Here is a 23,948-nt window from a genome sequence, read left to right on the forward strand (position 1 = left end):
GTAAAAGATGCCAAAAAAGCCCAAACCAAATCAACAGATGATGGACAAGTATAAGGCCCAAATGCCCATAAGCAAGATGGTCATAAATATAGAAAAAGTATTCTGATTGCCAGTTAGGCAGGCATGCTGAAATTGAAGTTCTGAAGAGGGGCTGTAGTTGAATTAGTGGGTACATGGCTAAAGAAACATTCATCCTGCATGCATTTGGCTCTTGCCAGTAGCTGTGGATTGGGGCCAACCAAAAATAGAACTTTATACTAGAAAAATCCTCTTCAAAACTCGTGATGATCCTCTCCTTCAGGGTCAGTATTCAAGTCTGTATCACTCATGTTGATCTAGATTGGGTTTAGGGTTTGCCACGTGTAAATAATCACAATTTTCTTCATTATTTCTTTGGAAAAATAGGACAACATAAAATGCCAAAATCTGGTTTCAACTCTATTATTAGAAAAGGTGCAAATTTGAAAAGGTCCTGACTCAACCTGGTTTTGCTTTCACATTTGCCTGCTATTTAGAAACCTGTTCCACAAACTTCTGCTTATGATGCTGATTTTTTTTAATGGTATTTGTTGAGCACTTACCATGTGCCCAGCACTGTATTAGGCACTGGGGTTGATGCAAGTTAATCAGAAGTGGAGTTTGGGAGTATGACCATTTTGGCTTAGCAGTTAATTGTAGTTTGCCTCTTCAAGAATTTCAACATCGGATTCCTGGTTAATTGACATGCTTTTGAATAATCCTCAAGTGCAGACCTTTCAGAGGTTATATTTCACTTATGTTAGCTACAAACAAAGTATGAATAGTGATGGATTCAGTGACCTGAAGGAGAATGTACATTGGATTAGACGGGCTTGGTTTTACTTGGATCTGACTGGAAACTAGAAAAGCAAACCAATTTTCTTTGGGGAAATCTGAAACAAGCAGACATGGGATGTAGAATAAAAGCTAATCTATTTCCAGTCAATCAGTAGTATTCACTAAACAGTTACTCTGTGCAGGGCACTGTCTCAAGTACTTGAGAGAGTACAGTAGTGCTAGTAGGCATTATCTCTATTATTTTAAGTGTATTTGGAAAGTCTTTGCATGAGTATTCTGCTTTACTAGTTCATCTGTAACAATAATAATAATTATGGTATTTGTTAGGTGATTAATATTTGCCAAACACTGTTCTAAGTCCTGGGGTAGATACAAGGTCATCAGGTTGCCCCATGTGGGGCTCACAGTCTTAATCCCTGTTTTACAGATGAGGTAACTGAGGCACAGAAAGTGAAGTGACTTACCTAAAGTCACACAGCAGACAAGTGGTGGAACCGGGATTAGAACCCATGACCTCTGAATCCCAAACCTGGATTCTTTCCACTGAGCCACGCTGCTTCTCTGTAGTGGTGATGGTGTGCCTTGAGCCATTTGAACTCTTTTGAATCTGTTGTGGTTAGGCAATATGTCTGTTATACTGTTATACTGTACTTTCCCAAGTGCTTAGTACAGAGCTCTACCCATAGTAAGCACTCAATAAACACGACTAGCTGACTGACTCCCTAATCCTGCCAAGTGGTAGAGTGGCAGTGTTTGCAGTCTGTCGTCACTCCCCCTCCTCCTTCTTTTTTTATATACACATTTCATCTCCTTTTGTGAATGTGCACAATATTGAACGATCAGCAGGGAAGTGTAAAACCACCCCTGGGGCTCAGGAGCCTTCCTGTAGAATGAAAAGCATTGAATTTAAGGGACCTGGGATTAAAATCAGGTGATACCATCAGGATGCCAACATTGGTTATCTAAAGCAAATTCTTAAAACTGTCTGATATTCTATTTTTCATTCAGCTACTAACCTGTACTTAACTGGAAAATCCTGACAGTTGAGAGAGCCAGTAGTCAACCTGAGTATTGATTGGGAGAAGATAGCTGGGAAAGGTGGTTCTGGTCTCTCTGTGCTAGAATCTGTGGGTAATTCAACTTTTAAATTGTGTTTGATTCATTATTGTTTCTACTTGACTCTGATGGCTCAGGGTACACCAATTGTGCTCTACCAAGGAGATCTTTTCTGTTCAGTAAAAAAAGTTGGACAGTGTATGGAAAATCCTCCTTTGGAGGGAACCGCTCACATCCTGGTACTATAATTATGAAGCTCTAGGATTAGGACTGGAACTGTTTTTAGGAATCTATCACGAACTATTTGGTAAAGTTTCATGAGCAACATATTGCTTTGTAGAACATTAAACATTTTAAATGACAGCACAAATCAAAATTGACAAACACTGTTCCAGGAAATCAGCTTCCTGGAATCTTGGAAGAAGATGGCAAGAGAGAGGTAGTGAAACAGAAGTCAGTCAACCATATTTATTGAGTGCTAACTGTGCAGAGCACTGCACTAAGCAGTTGTGAGAGTACAGTATAACAATATAACAAACACATTCCCTGCCCACAGTGAGCTTACAGAGAGAAAGGCAAATGAAGGCAGAGAGAGCATGAAAGTATATCTGTGACTGTGTGTAATCAATCAGTGGTACTTATTCAGTCCTTATTCTGTGCAGAGCACTGGACTAAGCACTTGGGAGAATGAAATACAGTTAGTAGGCACAAGGACATCACACTCTAATTGTGGAGATGTAAAATAAATTACAAATTGGGGAAGAAACGGAGTAAGAAGATATCAATCATATTTATTAAGTGCTTACCGTGTGCAGAACACTATACTACGTGCTTGGGAAAGTCACTCAGTCAGTTGCATTTATTGGCCACTTACTGTGTACAGAGCACTGTATTAAGTGCTTGGGAGAATCCAATATAACAATAAAATAGACACATTCCCTGCCACGAAGGAGCTTACATCAGAATCGGTAGACATGCTCCCTGCTCACAAGGAGCTTACCATCTATAGGGGGAGAGAGACATTAATATAAATAAATTATGGATTTGTACATAAGTGTTGTGGGTCTGAGGGTGGGGTGAAAAAGGGGGGCAAATCCAAGTGCAAGGGTGTTGAAGAAGGGAGTGGGAGAGGAGGAAATGAGTGTGTAATCAGGGAAGGGCTCTTAGAGAAGATGTGCTTTTAATATGGTTTTTAGTAAGCTAGGTATGTAAGTGCAGTGCGGTGGGGGGATAGGTTGAATATCAAAATACTGAGGGTTTGAATACAAGTGCATCCTTATAGAGATAACTGGAACAACTGCCCCCAGGGTTTTTATGGTTCAGGAGGACCCTTATCAGGTCCTGGGGGATCCTGACCACTGCAAGAAATTCTGACCCAGGAATGTGTACACAATCAGAACTGTTGCAAATGTGGAATGGCTCCCAAGTCAATCGATCAATCATATTTATTGAATGCTTACTGTTTGCAGAGCACTGTACCTAGCGCTTGAGAGGGTACAGTATAGCAGAGTTGGTAGACATGTCCCCTGCCCATAACAAGCTTATGGTCCAGAGGAAACATCCGGACCTCTGTGTTCATGATTTTGAGCATGATTGTGGGCAAAGGTAGTCAGTCAGTCATATTTATTGAACACCTAACTGTGTGAGGGCACTGTGCTAAGCACTTGGGAGAGTACAATGTAACAGATACATTTCCTGCCCAAGACAAGCTTCCGATACGCAAGCTCTAACCTGAGAATTATAATCTTCTCTAATCTGCTGACCTGCTTTTTTGACGCTTCCCATGATTTTGGAAAGAGGTAGGTGGGAGTCAGGCTAGGGAGAAGAACTATACAGAACTCCCTCTTCCAAACTGTCCCATTTATTTATTTATTTTGTCTGAATGAATCATCTTGTACAGAATGCACATTTCAATATTCATATTCATAACAGAACTCCTCATATTCCCACCCAAACTCTGTCCTCCCTCTGACTTTCCCATCACAGTAGACAGCCCCATCATCCTCCCTGTCTCACAAGCCCATAACCTTGGCATTATCCTCGACTCATCTCTGTCATTCAACCTACTTGGTCACATGTCAAAGCTGGGATTAGAACCCGGATCTCCTGGCTCCCAGCCCATGCCCCGCTGTCTTCCCTGTAAGGGTATTCCCTGTCAATTAAAAGTCATAAACCATGCACTGATTTGGGTGGAGCAAATCTCAGTTTAAGCCCCATTTACTCCCTGTTGATTAGCTCAGAAAGGACTTTCCTGCTCCAGGCTCAGAACACAAATGAAGGCCAGCTGTCTTTAGCAAAGTTGGGAAAATTATAAGAAAATGGTTTTAATGTGTTTCAGATTTATATGAGGTCATACAGTTGTCTGGGAATTTGATTTGCTTCTTAAAATGTGGATTGTGTTTATTGTAATGTTTTAAATATATATATAGTTAGTAGGGTAATCCTTAATATTGATGCTTTTCATCCCACTTCTGTTATGGAAGGGGACAGTTCGATATGTGAGTTAAATAGTATCTATATTGGTTAACAAAGATTTTTCTTTTAAGGGTGTTTCTGAGATGGGCATTTTGGATTCAGGCTTGGACACGTACTAATGGCGTACTTCAATTTGGTTGAAATGAAACCTTCTTTTGTCATTCGTTTGTGGAATGAAAGACCCTCCCATATTGGTCAAATGACAATAAGATATCTTAATTGCTAGTTCTGGCCCTCCCATATTGGTCAAATGACAATAAGATATCTTAATTGCTAGTTCTGGCCCTGCTTTTCATTCTTTTCAAATGTCAGCTACAAGTTTCTCAAACCAGACTGAATGGAGGCAATGGAAAGAAAACCAGTCCTATTCCTTTCCTTTTTAGAAACATTTATCCTGATGTACCCTCCCATGACCGTGCCTTGTTTGTCTTTGGTCATACTTTCAGAAAATCCTCTTTTTGTAAAGTAGCAGGAGACTGTGTAAAATAATCCAACTCATCCTACTCCAGGCCCTTCTGGTCAGGTCACATAGGAATTAGGAATGCTACCTTCCATTCAAATGTATGTGCTTAATGACTCTTTACAAAAAGGCCCATTTTAGGACCGACTTCCTAGTAGGACCATTCTATGAATGGTATTTGTGTAACAATCCCCCTCACATTTCTTGTCTAACCTTTCCACTCCTGGGTCTCCTTCTATTCTTCATCCACATCAACTCTCTTGGAGAATTCATTCACTCCCACTGGTTTGACTACCATTTCTATGCAGATGCTTTCCAAATCTACTGCTCCAACCCTGGCCTTGCTCCTCTGCAGGTTTTGCATTTCATTCTGACATCTCTACTACTTGGGTGTCCCACTTAAACCTCAAACTTAACATGTCCAGAACAAAATTCCTCATCTTCCTACCCAAATCCTGTCGATCCCTTAATTTTCCTATCCGTAGAGACAGTACCACCATCCTCCCTGTCTCACAAAGTTCTAATTTTGGTGTTATTCTTCACTCTCCCCTCTAATTCAACCCACACATTCAATCTGGCATGAGACCCTGTTGGTTTTCCCTAACAACATCTCTAGAATCCACCTATTCCTCTCAATCCAAATGTCTGTCATGCTGATCCAAGCACTTATTTCCTGCCTTGAATACTGCATCAGCCTCTTCACTGATCTCCCTGCATCCTGTCTCCTCCCTCTCCGGTTCATATTTATCTCTGCTGCCTGGATCATTGTTCTGAAAACCATTCAGTCCGTATCTCCTCACACCTCAAACCTGGTTGTCCATCCATCTCCTCATCAAACAGAAATTCTTTACCATCAGCTCTCTCCATCCTACCTAACTCCATTGATGGCCTACCACAATCCAACCAGCATATTCCTCTAGCACTAACCTATTGACTGTATCTCAGGCTCATCTATCCTGCCACTGACCCCTTGCTGACACATCCTCCCTCTGGCCTGGAATTCCCTTTCCCTTCATATCTGTCAGTCCCTCACTCTCCCCACTTTCAAGACCCTCCAAAAATCACATGCCCTCCTATAGGCCTTCCTAGTCTATGCCCTTTATTTTCCTTCTCCACCCTCCCCTCTGCATTGACTAATACATTGGCTGGGTACTCTTTAAGCACTTTAATACTCACTTCAGCTCCACAGTACTTATGTAAATATTCTTATACTTTACTGTTTACCTTATCCCTAGTCTACTTTAATGTCTGTCTCTCCCTGTGGACTGGAAGGTCCTTGTGGGTAGGGAGTTTGTCTACCAACACTGCTGTATTGTACTTTCCCAAGCTCTTAATACAGTGCTCTGCACATAGTAAAGTACTCAGTAAATGCCATTGATTGATTTGATTTTGGGCCAGTTAATTTCCTGGCCCAATTTGATCCCTTGAACAAAGTTATTGAAGAACATATTTTGAAGACTGTGTTTTTCCTCAGTCATATAGAATAACAGGGTGATTTGGTGAAATGGGACTTTTCTCCATTTGCTGTGATTCTTTTTGCCACACTTCAGTTGGTTGTAACCTTACTGCATTTACCAAGTAAAGCAACTTTCCACAAAGTTGAAAATTCCCTGTAATTTACCTGAGGGAGGGAATGAGGTCAGCAAAATTGATATCCCAGCTGTAATAACAAGGTTAAATGGTCTACCTGAAAGGGGAAAAAGAAAATTGGCAAGCTGCCTCGCCTCACACTTACATTCTTTTCAGAACTCAAACAAGTGTAATATTGATGGAAGTGGAGCTGTTCACAGTGAGACAGTGTCTCAAATTCCATTTACTATGTATGTTTTCTTGAGACCAATATGTAGATGAGAGAATAATTGTGCTATTAAATGCTTGCTATAATAATTGAGGTATTTGTTAAGCACTTGCTACGTGTCAAGCACTGTACTAAGCATTGGGGTAGATATAAGATATTCAGATGTCACTTGGGGTTCACAGCCTAAGTAGGAGGGAGGACAGGTATTGAATCCCCATTTGGAAGATGAGGGAACTGAGGCACAGAAAGGTTAAGTGACTTGCCCAAAGCCACACAGCAGATGCATGGTGGAGCTGGGATTAGAACCTAGATCTAGGCTCTGAATCCAAGGTCTGACACCCAGGCCTGGTCTCTTTCCACTAGGTCATGCTGCTTGCTATTCATTCATTCATTCATTCTTATTTATTGAGCACTTACTGGGTGCAGAGCACTGTACTAAGTGCTTGGGAAGTACAATTTGGCAACATATAGAGACGGTACTATGTGCCAAGCACTGTGGCAGGCACTGAGTACATTTAAGATATCCAGGTTGGACTCAGTCACTATCCCCAGTGGGGCTCCCAGTCTACAGGGGAGGGAGAACGGATATTTAATCCCCATTTTTCAGATGACGATAAGATCCATTTTAGATGATGAGTCCTGTGTGGGTCAGGATCTGTGTTCAATATGATTATTGAATACATAGTAAGTGCTTATTAAACACTATCATAATAAACAATCACTAGAGCAAATTGAAGGGATTATTTTGCTTTATCTTGGTTATACAGTCAATCAATTGTATTTATTGAGGGCTTACTGGGTGCAGAGCCCTCCAGTAAGAATTTGGAAGTGTACAGTGCAACAGGGGTGATAGACATGTTCCCTCCCCACAGGGAGCCTACAGTCTAGAGAGGGAGACCGACCTTCATATAAATTACAGATATGTACACAACTGCTGGGGACTGAAGGTGGTGTGAATAGAGGACATAAATCTAAGTGGAAGGGTGATGCAAAATGGAAAGGAAATAGGGTAAATGAGGGCTTGCACAGTAGTAGATTAACTCTCGAATAATGCTCAACTACAGACAAGGGCTTTAGGAGGGCCTTCCCTGCCCCCAGTTGTTTGGCTGAAATGAACTTCCACCTTGTCTTTGCCCATGTCCCCATCCTGGTTTTTTCCAGACTCAGGCGATGGAATTAATCTGGGTCAGAAGCTGCAGCTGGGCCAGTGGTCATATGGAAGTGGCCAAGCTCCTTGCCCTAACTGGGGGTTATGGCAGAGGAAGGGTATGGAGGGTAGAGACAACATCTGGGGGAAATGGAGGAACATAATTGTGAGTACCCCCTGCAGACATCTCAGATTAGTCCTAGCTTTAATCAATCAGCAGTAGCTGTTTTTTAAAAGTATCTGTTAAGTGTTTACTGTATGTCAGGCACTATACGAAGTGCTAGTTATTGAGGGCTTTCTCTGGACAGGACACTGTACTAAGCACTTGGAAGGGTTTGGAAGAGTTACTAGACATGCTCCCTGCTCTCAAAGAGTTTACAATCTTGTGGGGCACAGAAACAAAATAAATTACACATAGGGGGTTGCAACTGTGTTTAACGAATTGTACATAAATGCTCTGAGGGGAGAAGGTCGTGTGGGAAAGTACCTAAGTGTTTAGGGGAGGAGGATTCAAGTGCCTAAAGGGAGAAGAAAATTGGTCAGGAAAGGCATCCTAGAGAAGATGTGATTTTAGAAGGGCTTTGAAGATAGGGAGAGCAGTGTTCTGTTGGGTATGAATGGGATGGAAGTTGAAGGCAAGAGGGAGAGCTTGAGCAAGAGGTTGAAGGTAAGAGCAAGGAACAATTAGTAGATTGGTGTTAGAGGAGTGAAGTGTGTGGGCTGGATTGTTGTGGGAGAGGAGCAGGGATAGGTAGTGGGAGGGGGCTGATTGAGTGCTTGATTGCCTAACGGCCTATTTTGTTATAAACTTAGAGAATATGATTCTCCAAGAAAATGATCCACATCCTCTTTCATTCTTAGAAACATGGCCCTGTAGATGTTTCATACAGAGCAGTTTTCAAAAAGTGACTCTAGCAACACTGGATGCTATACTGGAAGTTCCCAGTATAACAGCTTGTACTGAGTCCAATCCCAGCTTTACTAAGGGAGGCTGAGGAAAGCTATTTGCTCACTGGTTTGCTTGAGACAGCTATTAGATGCTTGTGACTGCCAACCATTGTCCCCTCTTAACTATGGACCTTCGGTGGGAAGATATGAAGTTGGAGTGTCATGGGTCTTCTCTGTGCTATTATTATTATTTTTTTTTCCTGGTCCTCTCTGTGCTGCTGTTATTTTTTTTCCAAGTTGGAATGGCCCTCTAGGTCGATTAACTGCGAATAGGCCATCAGAATGAACACAGCAAATTTCACGTTTTGCCATTATTTTTCAACATTTTTCTTCAGTAGTTAAGCTATGTAGATTGACTCACTGAAGCTCCACTGCACTGGTTCTGCTCTCTCTTCTTCTAGGTGAAGTATTCCACATCACGGGTCCCAACAAGCTGACCTTCGAAGAAGCCGAGGAAGAGTGTATGAACCGGGATGGCCGGCTGGCTACTGTGGGAGAGCTCCATGCTGCCTGGAGAAATGGCTTTGACAAGTGTGACTACGGCTGGCTGGCTGACGGCAGCGTCCGCCACCCGGTGACCGTGGCCAGGGCGCAGTGCGGAGGTGGTTTGCTCGGGGTGAGAACCCTGTATCGCTTTGAGAACCAGACAGGCTTCCCTGCCCCCGATAACACTTTTGATGCCTACTGCCATAAACGTAAGTGGAATTTTCATCTCTTCTATGGGGGCTTTAAAAATGCGTGGTAGGGACAAGTCAGTAAGGGTCAATGATCTGTCCAAATGGATCACATTCCTTGCCTAGCGATGGCATTTGTGGGGTAAAACAGACCATTTTGTTGGATCTAAAAGCAAGCAAAGGAGCAAAATGGCAGAAGTTTGGGTAAAACAACCTTATGGTTGGCAGGCAAGATCCTCTTATGGGCTAAAATCTAAACTGGGCTCTTTGCTGCCTAGGATCTCAGCACATGAATAACCACTCTATAATTTATGATATTTCTTGCTGCTGGGAATTGGAATAAGTGGTAATACCTAGACAATATAATTGAATTAAGGTCTTCATTTAGACGTTTTATTAATGTTCTCGTCTGGATTTACTGTTTGTTTGAATTGCTGGTCTTTTTCTATTTAGGCCCTTCTCAGGTGAGTAGTTGTGCTTCATTGTAGGACTCAAATGAATATTGGCAGTTGTCAAATGACTATTAGAGTTTATAAATGAATAGATTGGTAGCCAAAATTCCCAATTGCTTTCTTGGAAAAAGTTCCAGAATGTTATGTGAAAGTGATATATATTTCCTTTGTTAGGTCTTGCATAAAAATAATATCTGTAACTTAAATTCCCATACCCTTGAAACTGATCGGGCATGCTTCTTTTGCCACAGTCACCATGTAATTAATTGAATTTCTTGATTCCTTACACAGTGTAATAGCTAAATTACCTAGCTATAGCTTTCTAATAATATATTCTGCAGTGAATATGCAAACAGCTAGTTCATCACATACTTTGTTTCAGAAATAAGGAACACAAACAAATAGGGCTTAAATCCATTGGGAAGTGGAAACACATAAGGTTTTCTCTCTAAGAAAAATTGCAGATGAGGTATATCAGTAGCATGCGCACATGAAAGAAACTGTCACATTTCCTTTGTCTTAAAAAAGTTTCCTCTCCCATTGGCTTGAAGGCAAGTTCAATGCCTATTGACTATTTTGAAAGTTAAAACTAAGCATTATGTATGTACCTTACAGTAAAATAGATGGCCAGTTATTAAGAACCAATTAGAGGAGTGGTTTTTCATGTGTGCTACAGGAACAGGGAAGATGACTACAAAAACAAACTTTGTACAAAAGAGACATTCCTTTCTTAACAAAGAGAAATCAAACCTAAAGATCATCAGTTATCTAGGGATTTCAGCACCCCAAGTTTACTTTGAATTACCCTTATGATTAGGAGAAAAACAGATTTAGGGGACAGACATATCCAGATTAGTTATCCAGCAGACTATAAAGAAGATTTAATAAGGCACTTGACCAAGTTTAAATAAAATCACCAGGGGCAAAAATCAAATCCATTTCTGTCAGCTCTGAAATGTTAAAATCAACTTTTTTTTAATATCAGAGACAAGATAAGATGAAGAAATATGAAACATAACTTGTAATTTGGATCCCAGAGTTGATAATTGTGATATTTGTTAAGTGCTTACTATGTGCCAGGTAAAAATTAGGTTAAAAAGAATCAGGTTGGACCCTGTCTCTTTGGCCCCATGGGACTCACAGTTTGGGGCTTGTAGGTAAAATAAACAGAAGACATCACTTTTGTTCTGCTTTGTGGAGTCGAGAAACCTGGTTTTTCACCCTGCACATCCTTTCCAGGAACTGAAAGTCCCAGAGATCTTCAGAAGTATGCAAAGAATAGGCTGAGGCAGGGTTGTGAGTAACATAAAAATCTAATCCTGAATTCAAGATTCCTTCTGATACCAATTATTTCTCCCTCTTTCTTTCTATATTTTCTATTTTTCTAGACTTTCTGTAAATTCATTTCAGATCTAATTGGTGATTGTCTTATTTTCCAGTGCTTACTTAGTTGTTAGAGCCTTGAGTGTGAACTGTGAAGATTGGTCTGTAATGTGGAAAGGGCTAAAAATAAAAGAGAATATTTTCTGAGTTGTAATGCTTAGCTACGACAAAATACTGTGTAAGCCAAGAGTGACTTCAGTTCAAGTGGATACAGATTTTTGTGGATAGCTTTATCCAAAGGAACTTTAAAAAAATCCAAAAATATCACTTTCTTGTCTTTCTTCATGTTGTCGCAACTAAAGAACTTTGTGAATCCCTTTTTCGGTGACTATAAAGTGCCTATCTCATTCTCACATTTTCTTCCTCTGCATCGAACACTTGAACTTGATCTATTCCTGTATTTTATTGGCTAATAGAGGAGGCTGGAAATTTTTCGTGACTCTGAACAAAGAAGCGGGTTTTGAAAATGGACTAGTGATTCTCTTATGAAATGAAAACGTTCCAAGTATTTTTCTCCGATGTGTAAATTCAGGTATAAATTTATTGCCTGTATCAAATTTGAGCATACCTCTTCAGCTTGCAGTCTGCAGGCTCAAAACACATCATTTTAAAGCCAGATTCTCTTCTCTAGGAAAGTACTTTTAGCAGCATGTGATTTTAGGCTGGAAAGGGCTTGAGGGGATGGGTCATCTAATTCTCATTCTGCCTTTAGCTGGAGTTACATTTAAGGTACTTGAGACTGATATGATTCTATCCAATTTTTTAAGATCCCGACAACCTCCCTCAGAAACATATTTCAAAGTTTAATAACTCTCGAGAATAATGTCTGGCCTCATTCTGCAGTCTCTTTCTTTTTCTGTACTCAGTGAAGTTCTATGCTAGTCACCAACCTTGATGATTATTAATCAATCTTTCTGCAGTCATTTTCTTCCACAAGTTGGATAACCCTTATTCATTTCATGTTTCCAAAGGTCTAATTTCCCAGCATTTTAACCATCTTTGTAGCTCTTTTCTGGATGCTTTCTGTGAGCTTCTTCTGTTCCTCTTCAGCTATGGAGCCAGAACTGGACGCATCATTCTAGTAAGGGTCTTCCATCTTGGAAATAGCTTCCTTTTCTCTACTACTGTCCTCCTATTTACACATCCAAATATCCTGCTTGCTTTGGGAATTGCAATGCTAATTGCAGCGTTATGGTTGTCTCATGCATCCTAGATCTCTGTTCTTCCTCCATCTTATCTGAACACTTTGTTTTCCTTCCCAGATGTTTGGCTTGCATTTGCCATTTTGTGACCTGCCTGCTCTTTGATCTTTACCTCTTCTCTGATGTCTCAAGGTCACTTGGGATTTTAATCTTTTCTTCCAAAAGACTGCTCTCCCTGATGGTGTCATAAGCAAACTAAAGAAACTCGGGCTGTCATCCATCCTCCAGCTGGAGGAAAGTCGATCCACCCTGGGCCCAGGAGACCATCCTGCAGATTCATCTGTCTCAGGCCCCACCTGACTGATCCCAGTCTATCCATACCCTCTCTTAGTGACAGTGGGAAATAAGGGAGCAAATGGATCCAAAGTGAAAGCCTAAAGAATCAACATGAATAGGGCAATGTCCCCCAGATTGGAAAGACCGTATCCAAGACCAGCTGCTTTCCTTCTGCCACTATATAAAAAGCATCAATTTTTAAATACTCATTTGCCTTTGATGTAGGCAGCTGTGGTGAGCTAATTTGCTTTCATGCCACTAATAGATTTATACATTTTATTAGGAAAATCTGCTTTATGTCCGACATCAGAAGCACAAAGAAGATAGCCTACTGGACATAACAATGCAGAGAGTGCAGTAATAGAAAACATCTGTTTTGAGGAAAGGCCTTGGAGTTTGGAATGGAGCCTGTGAGAAATTGCAAGCTTCCTTTTGAGGGCTTCATTACCATCAGGACAAAAGAATTCTGGTAGTTGACTTCTCAAAGCAAAAACTTCTCTAACTGAACTCGGGTTTGAAGCTGCCTTTATGGCCCTTTAAACATTGTTACCATTAAACATTGAACATCTTCCCTGTGATGAGGCTTCGGAGGGTATTCAATTACCATAGCTATACATAGAGTATATTTTCTGGTTAGCTTTGAAAAATCATTGTTCATGTTCTTGTTTTCAAAAATTAAATAGGCAAATAAGCTTGATGAGCATGTTTAAATAGGAGAGGGCTGAGGCACAGTCACAGAGCATTTCATTTTCAAAGGCCCTGAAACATATTAACTTGTGCTCTTCATACCAGAAGGAATTTGGGTTAGAACTCAGAAGAGCCTAATTCCCAAGCACTTCCCCTACCTCCGTGTTACTTCTCCAAGTTATTCTTCTAATTCCCTGCAGTAATCTCAGTAGCAGTGAAAAAGGAAAAAAAAAGTGGCACAACTGGTTTAGATAGAGCTGTTACTTAAACAGTTCTAACATGTGCACTGAGGAGAGTTGCTAGTTTTTAAATGATGTTACCATAGAAACTTGTACATTTTCTGCTATTTCCTAGCAGATAGAAACTGTCAGAAAAATCCAAGATTTGGCAGCAAATGGTCATAATCAATCAATCATATTCATAATAAATAATACATTTTATAACAGTTATTCATAATAATAATCATATTCATTACAGTTATAGGATCTCATAGGACAAGCATCCTGGAGCTGGAAAGCACAATAGACCTTATTCAGTCACTATGGGGAATGTAGTGAGTATGAAAGTTTAATGAACCCAGCCGGTGGTTATTGATTTTTACTTCTTGCATTGAAAAATCCAAAGGAATCACTTGAGGCTGGAATGTTTAACAGGCTCCAAATAATGCAGGATGACAGCTTCCTCTGTTCATATCTATTTTAAAATCGATAAGCCTGTTGTTTCAGAAGATGAGTAATATCTTAAACCAATGAACAACCTTCCAAAAAGTAAAGATGAGAGCAATAACAATACCTTAAGTCAACAAACAACCTTCCAATAAGTAAAATGACCCCATTCATGTCCAAACTAGAAAGTAACAGTATTTGAAGTTCATGACTTCAGTGGCAATCCTGAAGCCAAGACCCCTGTCTGGAGAAGATTTCCCTTCCCCACATTTCATGGGCTGGAACTTTGTATACTGTGGGAAAATCAGGAGAGCAAAAATCTCTATAATAGCCAGTTAATTGACAAATCTTCATATTTTCCAGCTCTAAAGGGTAATCCTCCTTGGTTTAAGAGTATAAAGTAACCGTAATATTTCCAAAAAATTTTAAACCATTTCAAATTCCTTGAAGGATATTCTTTCCAGTTAGTGAGAGTGCTTGGAGAGTGTCTATTGTCATTTTCATTCATCTTCTTAATCCATTTGTGCGATCTAGATGGTCCCTGGGAAATTCGAAGGCATTGGATTCCATTGTTCTATGATGACATGCTATCTAAGCATACTTCTACTGCTATTCAAGAGTCCTTTTGGCGATTGTAATTACAGGCCAAAAATATACCATGTGGTATTTCATTTACCATTTTGCATTTGAGTGAAATGCTAAAGTAAGCTCGGGAAAAACCACACAAGAGAGTTACCCTTATTACACACTCACCACAGAATAAGACCTGTCTGGAAATATGTCAAATGGACAGGTTTGTGTCCCCTTAGTGTTCATTAGTATTTTGGGGAACAGTTTTTAAAGCTTGGCTATTGTTGATAAGGACATAAAGTGCTTTAAGAACTCAGAGATTCAGTAACAGTTACCAGTTTCCACTTTAGATTCCTTTAAGCTGACTGTTTACAAGTCATCTTACTGTATTCAGCATTGCTTTTTGTTTCTGTTCAGCAAGGAAGGCACTCCCTTTCCCTGGAGGTTTTGAACTACTTGAAAAGCATTCTCAGCCTAAAGGGGCGAAGGGAAGCTAAAAAGGGTCTGAAAAATGAACCTAAGTCTCTCTTGCAAAGGTGTGTAGAATTATACTATTAGAATTTTACAAATTTGGTACAAGCCCTTTGTCATGTCAATACTATGTTGTTTCCAAAGACTATGACTGTTAAGGAATTTTCAGGCCACCATTATTATTAAAATACTCTGTACCTTTCAAGAATTAAGAAAAATGGTCCCAAAACCTAGCAAAATCATTTTGTTAGATCAAATTGATCACTGAAAGAAAATTAGGTGTTCATCTGAGCAATGATTTTCCTTTAGGTGAATTTGGGTGTGTTTGGTTTTTGTTAAGTCCTCCTCAGAAAAAGAACATGGGTCGTGCAAGCATAAAACTTTTCCTTTGCCTACCTAATTGACTTTTTGAAATTTATTTTTCTAGCTAAACAGAACATATCAGAGACTACCACCATCGAATTGAGTATCCCTGTGGAAAGTGGATCACCTAAGTTGTCAAAGGAATCACAGATAATACCTGTCAAAGCTACACTTAATCCCCATTTAGTCACTGACACGCAAACAAATGTCCCACCCGTGAGAAAATCAATCTTGGATAGTAAACATCACATCCCAATTTCACCCCGTGGAATGATTCATGAGGAGCCTCAGGAGCACCTGAGTCAAACTCAGACTGCCACAGACAGAACAGCAGCAGAATCAGCTACTGTTGCTGGTAGTACAGGTGGACTGTGGCAATTGAAACCCACATCCTCTGCTGCTGGACCACTTGAAATCCCAGCTAGACCCAACGATGGGGAAGACATTTTCTGGACACCAGCTGTCCCAGAGAGAGACAGACCTGGCAGCCTACCTGTCGGCTCACATCATATCCCTGATCAGGGTGTGACGCCAACAGAACAAATAGAGGTGGGACCTTGGGTAACATCTCTAAGAGCCTCGGTGTACACCCCTGTAAAGGAGTCCTTGGCAACCGGGACTTCCAGTACCCTGACAGGGGAGGAAACGCTCCAGAGTGCTAAGCCCACTAAAATGCCTCTGGAGGCAAAAACGGAAAGCAAACTGAAAACCCATGTTATTTCTGAAGAGAGGCCGACAGGCCGTTTTGGATTCACCGTGGGTCAAGATGATGGCAGTGAAAACCTATACACTGCTTGGCCAGATCAGAGTACTTTGGTTCCAACTCAAGTTCCAGAATTTGTTACTGTCTCAAAGACCTCAGAAGAGATTAATGTAACTCAGAGAGGGTCTTCAGAAGTTACAGAAATTTCACCGGTAACTACGCTTGACAGTGAAGAGCCACTTACTGAAGATACACAAGCTTGGCCAGAAGGTTCTATCCTCCAACGCACATCCTTAGCTCCACCACCAGAAAACCATACAGAAGGGAAATTGTTCTTCTCCCCCCCAGAGTCAACTTCACCGCAGAAGCTAGTTGAGGGAGCAGCAACTTCTGTTTATCTGTCTCAACAAACAGAAGGGTCATCTCAGATTGAAGATCAAACTGCAGGCCTGGAGGAGATAACAATCTCACATGTTCTTCCAACTTCTACTGCATGGCTACCTACTGTTGAAAGGGAAGATGGCACTCAAGATTCATTCTCTGGAACAGTAGAAGGCTTTCCTGGAACAGATGCTTTTCCAAAGCAAGCCTATGTAACAGAGTATACTGGGGAAATGATCAAACGTTTTGATGTTCCAGTTTCAGAAATCACAGACCAAACTAATACAAGCATGGAGTCAACAGAAGCCAAGGGTCACAAAGAAGAATCTACAACTCCGGCAGTTGCCTTTGAAACCGATACAACTCATTCCACGAGCAGCACTTTAGATTTGGAAGTGATCACAGTATCCAAGTGGTCAGTGGAGGAAAGGAACATCACCATCTCAGAATCTTTGGAATCCTTAGAGCCCCTTAATGTCACAGAGCGGCCTATTGCTTTACTTACCATTTCAGGGGTGAGTGAAAAAGCAGAACAGACTACGGGCTTAGCCGAACACACTGTGAGGCCATTTACACCCTCTCCAGATAGTGTTGAAAGCCCAATAGTGAAGTTTACTGAAGAACCCTGGTCAAGTGAGGAGAAAAGGAAAGCAAGTTTTCAGCCAACAACGAAAGCCGCCATTAAGGAAGAGTACATTGTAACTGATTCTACAACTGAAGAAAAGCTTCGCCCTCTCCCAGGAACGGAACAGCAAATTGATGAACCTGTGGAAAGGAGTACTATTTACCAAGAATTGGATTTGAAAGCCCCCAGAGCAGTAACTACCCTTCATCCTTATGAAGAAACTTCGGACATGGAAGGATCAGCATTTCATTATGACGGTGGTACGCAGAAACCCGGGAGTGCAACACAAGCAATTCCTATTTCTGTAATTACTGATTTCAAATGGGACGTTATTGGGCCTTCTGTTACATTAGGAGGCGAAACTGCAAAAGACAAGCTGATTACTGAACAGACCACTGTAGAAGCCACTGTTTCTCCAGGAGCTCCATCAACGACCATAACAGAAGATGCGGAGCAGGAGCATTCTTTTAGCTCTCCGGCCACCCTTCCATCTACCACACTACAAGCAAGCGAAAAAGTAGAGAAACAAGACACTGACAGATCAGCATACCCAACCCCAGGTGATGACTTGGGGATTGATGGAAAGGTACCCGATTTTGAAGAGGTTCCAACAGTCAAAGCAACAACTACTGGAACAACAGTTCATGAAGCGGTTTCCCCAACTGATGTTGTTACTGAGCCCAGCAGACCCCTGAAAATAACACCAAGCTCAAGGCCCCAAGTACATATAAGGCCAGTGACCGAACAAGAACTCAAAAGAGAGGGCAGCCGTCCTGTGCCACCTGTGTCACCTTCAAGTCCTTCTACCACAGACAGCATTACTCAGCCACAGTGGGAAACTTCCACCAAGACAAAGGAGGAGACCTTTCCACAGGAAAGTGAGACCGGCTCAGGATGGTTGGAGAGACCTCACTTTGAGTATTCACCTAAAGAAACCACGGTCTCAGGGAGCACCATTGGCCCCCTAGATACAGTTCAACCTACATCGGTCTCCAAACACTTTACTACTAAAGAAATTCTACCGGCAGTTGATGAGGAACCTGGTGACAAAACTACCAGTGACATCGTCATAATCGATGAATCCATTCCTCCTAGCATACCCACTACTCCCGATGAATTAACCACCACAGAAGAAGGTATAGAAATTGATAGAGAATATTTTACAACAAGTGCTACTTCAGTTGTACGACCAACAGGGCTGCGTAAAACTGAGGAAAGCACAGAGGCTCTAGACCATCAGGAAGTTTCTACTTCAAAACCCCAAACGGGGAAGAAACCCCACCCTGATATCTTAGTACATGTTTTTGAGGTCACACGCAACAAGACAGGTAAGTCTTTGCTTACCATTCAAAGTAATGGGCGTTTTTTCATTAGTTACTTTTTGAAAAAGCGACATATTTGAGGATATTGGAGTGTTTGAAGGTTATTGGAGTGTGTAAAACATATTTTCCCAGTAATTTGATATTTTAGGCTGTGATACATTGGAACGTTGTTCTGAGAATATGGCAAACATTTGATAGTCTGAGTTATGAGTGGCTATTTCTTGCTTTATCATCTAATATAACCAAATCATTAATTTTTTTATATCATTTCAGATCATGTGGAGCAAAATGTTTTAATTTCATAGTGTCCTTCCATGCACTACTACGCTTAAGTGTAGCATTGGACTGTGTTAACATTTCATTAGTCTGTAGCTATTAACAACAGCATCTACAGTGTGGAGAGCTAAAAAAACAAGTGTTGGAGCCCTGTGATGCTTTCCCAGATAGATATTGAGGATTGTTTCAGGATTTTCTTTCTTTCAGGATTTTACAGGTTTGCTATAGAAATGGCATGATGAAAATTGAGTGATTTGAAGCTTCTGAGATTCAAGTGCCGCCAAATATGCAAGTTCAAACACGTTTTTTTAGCTGATATAACTGTACTGTACCTATGTATGCAGCTTTAAGCTGATGGGTATACAGAACAGAAATTGGTAATGCAGTATTAGTCCACGGCAATGTTTGCGATTTATATTTCGACATAGAGCAAAATAATGCAGAAGCTACCTAAACTCAAACATACTGTCAGGGTGTTTCAATATTACTTTTAATTCCTAAATAACCTAATTTCAGATGAATATCAGTTGTGATAAGAAAATGAAGAAGAGGTGGACACTGTCTTGAGTATTTTAGATGTTTTACTATTTTGTGATGGTTTCCCGGTTTTTATTGGATTTTATCTTTATGTACATTTCCTAGATCGCCTATCTTAAGCAAACATGACAATCATTTTTGGAATGAGTTTTTTAGAAGTCTGTTTTTCTATTCATTTATCTATCAAACGATGAGGGTTAATAATATTGACATGATCCGATCTTTCCCTTCCAACTAGGTAATGTAAATGCTAGAGTAGGTGAGGTATACCTGAGTAAGTCCTGTTAGTCCAGATCACCTGAAATGTGCAGGTTGTATCAAATCAACAGGAGGTGAAAATGAGTATGGTTATTTCAACATTAGAAAAGACTTTTGTTATCCGGCGAAGAAGGGAAAATCATTGTCCATGGGAAAATTCCTGCTGTTGAGGGTGGTAACTGTTTTCTCCATCATGTCTTCTTTTTCCCTTTTAACTATGGGTGGTAGTGACTTTGGACATTAGACAGAGGGGCAACATCTCTGGGCCTACCAACCCCAAAGAGACTCCAGTGAGAGCATTCCACCCCCCGCCACATGAATCTCTTCATCTTTTTACCATCCCCTTTTCCCTTACCTCTGCCATGGTCATAGTAGCTTCAGCAGTATTGGGAAAGTAACTTTCACCTGGACCAAGAAAGGAAGGGAGAACTACTGGGCTTCCATTGCCCCAAGATGACCAGAGCTTGAGAAAGAGAGACAGAGAGAAAGTATGTGTGTGTGTGTGTGTGTGTGTGTGTTTACACATTCATTCTTCAGGGAAGCAAACTCCCTTTACCAAAGCTAAAAACTGAGAAAGAAATAAGCACTTAGTCTAAAAAAATGCCAAATGTAAATCTGAATAAAAAATGTGTATGCCCAGTCACTATAGTGATTTTTTTAAAAAAGCAAAACTGCTGGTTTTCCTCCAAGTGGACAGAATGGACAAGGGTTCATTTCCTATAGACCATAGGCCCAGGTTACTGTCTGGTTGAATTCTTTACTTCTTCTGCCTTCCTTCTCCACCTGTAATGGGGAGAATGGGAACTGACCCTGAGGGCAGTGAAAGGACTCCTAAGGGACCAAAAGCCAATCTGAATGTGTTAGGAAGGGAAGAAAAGCAATCCCTCCCTGCCTGTGCCCAGCATTTTTGTGCTAGTGAGTGGGTTTGCTTGTAAATTATCTTTCAAGCCCTACAAAACTTAGGTGACAGCTACAGAAGTTTTCTAGCAACATCTACTTACCTGAAGAAGGAGACCTCCAGATGACAAGATAAAAAGGGTCCCATTGGTCAATATTGTCTCAGATTTAAAGAAAAGGCTTGAGGGGTGAATAGATTTCCACTCATCTGTATGGTGTAAATTTAATCACTCCAATACAGCAGGTGGGTAATGTATGTTGTGACCCATATTTGAAAGATCACAGGCTTCTTAGGTCATGCTTTCTATCCCCCAGAAAGGTAATATCTAATCAACCCTAGTGAAGAACCAGTTAAATACACCATGTCACTTTGTACCTTATCCTGAATGGTTTCACTCCTCAAAGAATAATGTAGTTCATTTTGAGAATTGTGTCAATGACCATTTTATTCTGGTATCTTGAGCTGCTTATTCACATAGAATTTGCTGCTTTCTGTGACAAATAATTATTTAACCATATGATATACTTTCATTAGAATCAATCTAGGGAAGGTGCAAAATGAAAGCAATGAATAAAAAGCATTGACTATAGTTGAATGCTATCAAGGTCAGGGCAGATACCTTACCGTGGGAAAAATATAAGTGTCCGTGGAAATTTCTTTTTACTTTAAGAATTATCCGTAATTCTTTAGCTGTTGTCAACTATGCACACAATTGGTTGTTAGAATGTATCCATTTGAATTGGAATATCATTGGCATTAGTCGAATTAGCAGTTTTTATTGTAATAATAATAGTACTTGCAAGGCACATTGGTTTAGATTTTTCAGTACTGTGAGCCCAGTGTGCTCAAATGGATTGTAATGGCAAATTGGGGTGCTATTACCTGAGGATAGCTACAGTTAGCAGTGGGAAAATCTGAAGGAATTTTTTTCAGCCCATAAAAATTTTACAAGATCAAAAATGTCAGTGCAGTTATTTTTCAGAGTGGCTTAGAGGATGGTGAAAATAAATTCTGTCTATATCAGAAATAGTTTGCCTACAGGATCTTGATGGGGGAAAATGAAGTTTGTTGTTTTTTTTCAAAGATACTTACTGTAGTCTGGATCTGGTACCAGTTTCATCTTGTGTGTGGTGTGTTTTGACATGCACCATCTTTTCTTCAAGAGAAATGAAACCAGCCTGAGCAGTGTAGCAATGGAATTGTGTGAAAACACTAATGTTGAAAAGTAATTGGCGTTAAAATTCATATTCTATGAACAGGAGTAGTTGGCAGAAGCTAAGTACATTAGCATATTTCTGCAATGAATCACAAATGTAAACATAAAAATGAGGATGGCTAAAGGATTCTGGTGGAGAGGAAAGGAGAGTGTGCAGGATTTTTTTTTTCTTTAGTCATTGCTGGTTTCCATAACAGACTTCAGCATCTTTATGCTGAGAATATCCTGGGGTTCAAGTTGGGTCTGTACCAGCAGGTCATTTGGCCCTTGCAGAAGTCCCCAAGGATGGAAACTGACCCAGCCTGGGGGTTGATGCCCCTGAGGTAACTGTGAAATCTCTCGTGCCCTCTGGGATCCATCTCCACATACGGGGAAGGACTTTCACATCTGGAGTCACTTCCTGCCTAGCTCCCTGCCTCATCCTGGATTGAGTGAAGTCTGCTAAACTGCCATAAACATTTCCCTGTACCTCACGTAGCACCACGGGGCATTAGGTCAGATGGTGCAATTGAAACTCTAGTACTTGGAAACCTCTGGGAGGTGGCTTTTGACAGTTCTACATTTTGACTAACATCAGTACAAATCTTCCTCCTGGAAGGATTCTTAAAATATTTTTGCCCTTCAGGTTTGAGACTCATTTAGCTTTACATGGAAGGAAAATAGAGTTTGAGGTGAGGTAGAACAGTCACTTCTTTCTTTATTGAAATGGGATAAAGTAAAACTTTTCACCTTCAGGTAGGAAGAGGATGAAAATCACCCGTCTTACTGTCAGTAGAAAGAGGTTATTAAGGGGCTAATGAGGCAGAAAAATTTTGTAGAGGCATTAATAGTATGATGGGAGCTTTCCTTGTTAAAGTACTTTTAGTATCAATGTGGTGGTGTTTAGTAGACCATTCAGTCCCAGTTGTAGTACATTTGGCAAGAAAATTGTGGGCTTGAGAACTTTTCCAGGTTTGTTTATTGAAAATAACCTATTGCTAGGAAGACTCAGAAATACCTTCTTTCTGACTAATCTCTCCCACATTGTAGTCTGTGTGCCCTAGAGTATGGAAAAGCCGAAGACTTCTCTTACTCTGTGGTTTTAGGGAGCAGATTGAAAATAGCAAGGGAAAATCACCCATTTCCAGAAAACAGAATAGGAAATGTTTGGGGACACTAACACTTGCATCCTGTACTTTTCTAAAAGTAATGGCCTCAATTTTCTGGCCTCAATTTTCTCCCCTGTGAAGGGGAGAACAGGAAGCTTCTTTTCATGGACATTTATATATAGAGAGAGAACTCCTTTGCGGTCTCCTCCACCTTGCCCAGGAACATTAAACTGTCACACCATCAGCAGTGTCATCCTCAAACCATAGAACAAATCTTCTCTTAATCTGTGCACAAGGCATTCCGTACAGTGGTGTGAAGAATTGTTTCAATGCACAACTGCTTCACCTGTATCTCCCCACTCACCCAGCTCTTAGCATCCATATAGGTAGGAGAATTCCTGATACTTTTATTCCTTAGGGTCTCCTGGGTGAGGAGGGGTAACCTGTCCCAGTCCCAGTCGAGCAAAGTTTTGGGACCAGGCTATATCCCACTATGAGGACAATCTTGGAGGGTTTGCAGTTTTAGCTGGTAGATGCCAAATGAGAAAAATTCCATGTTTTTTGCTTCAGTGTCAGCTCCCTGTGGGTGGGGAACATATCTTAAAAATTCTATTGCATTATACTCCCCAAGAACTTAGTATAGTGCATTACACTCAGTAAATACCATTGATTGATCAGGGATCAATTTTTTCCCCCCCAAAAAAAGCTTTCTTGTGAGAAGGCTGCTTGTGAATAGATTTTTTTTTAAACTCTTCAGTAAATTTGCCATGGAGACCAGTAAGAGAATCTCTTCTTGACTCTCAGTTAACATTAGGTTGGTCTGAGGAGAGCAAACTTTGACATTTCTATTTCTTTCTGGTTAAGTATGTTTCCAAATTCTGAATGAGTTGGTTACTTCAGTTGAGGTAAGAAATCTGTCAACACTTTGTAAGAAGCCTTTCTAGTGAGATAATATCTTCTTTTCCAGAGTGGAGATATTATCTCATTAATCTTTACCATCCAAATGATTAAAACGGTTTATTTTCAAATAGTTCTTCTGAAGCAAAGTTATTGGAATAAGAACAAAGGCTGAAGAAGAGACGGTTGAGGGATTACTCAATAATTGTTTGAAATCATAGTGGTATTTGTTCAGCACTTACTATGTGCCATACACAGTTCTAAATGCTGGGATAGATACAAGTTAATCAGGTTGGAGACAGTC

At 40.5% G+C, this 23,948-nt stretch overlaps 1 protein-coding gene across 2 annotated transcripts in view; it reads left to right on the forward strand.

The window, feature by feature from the left end:
• VCAN (versican) overlaps positions 1 to 23,948 on the forward strand; it is a 115,215-nt gene that overhangs the window by 37,900 nt on the left and 53,367 nt on the right. For both annotated transcript variants that reach the window (XM_038765976.1, XM_038765977.1), the window contains exons 6-7: positions 9,102 to 9,395; positions 15,508 to 18,480. In XM_038765976.1, coding sequence (XP_038621904.1) covers positions 9,102 to 9,395; positions 15,508 to 18,480 — 3,267 coding nt within the window. The remainder of the gene's footprint in view (positions 1 to 9,101; positions 9,396 to 15,507; positions 18,481 to 23,948) is intronic.

The sequence above is a fragment of the Tachyglossus aculeatus genome, chromosome 23, assembly GCF_015852505.1.
Source record: "Tachyglossus aculeatus isolate mTacAcu1 chromosome 23, mTacAcu1.pri, whole genome shotgun sequence".
Taxonomy (NCBI): domain Eukaryota; kingdom Metazoa; phylum Chordata; class Mammalia; order Monotremata; family Tachyglossidae; genus Tachyglossus; species Tachyglossus aculeatus.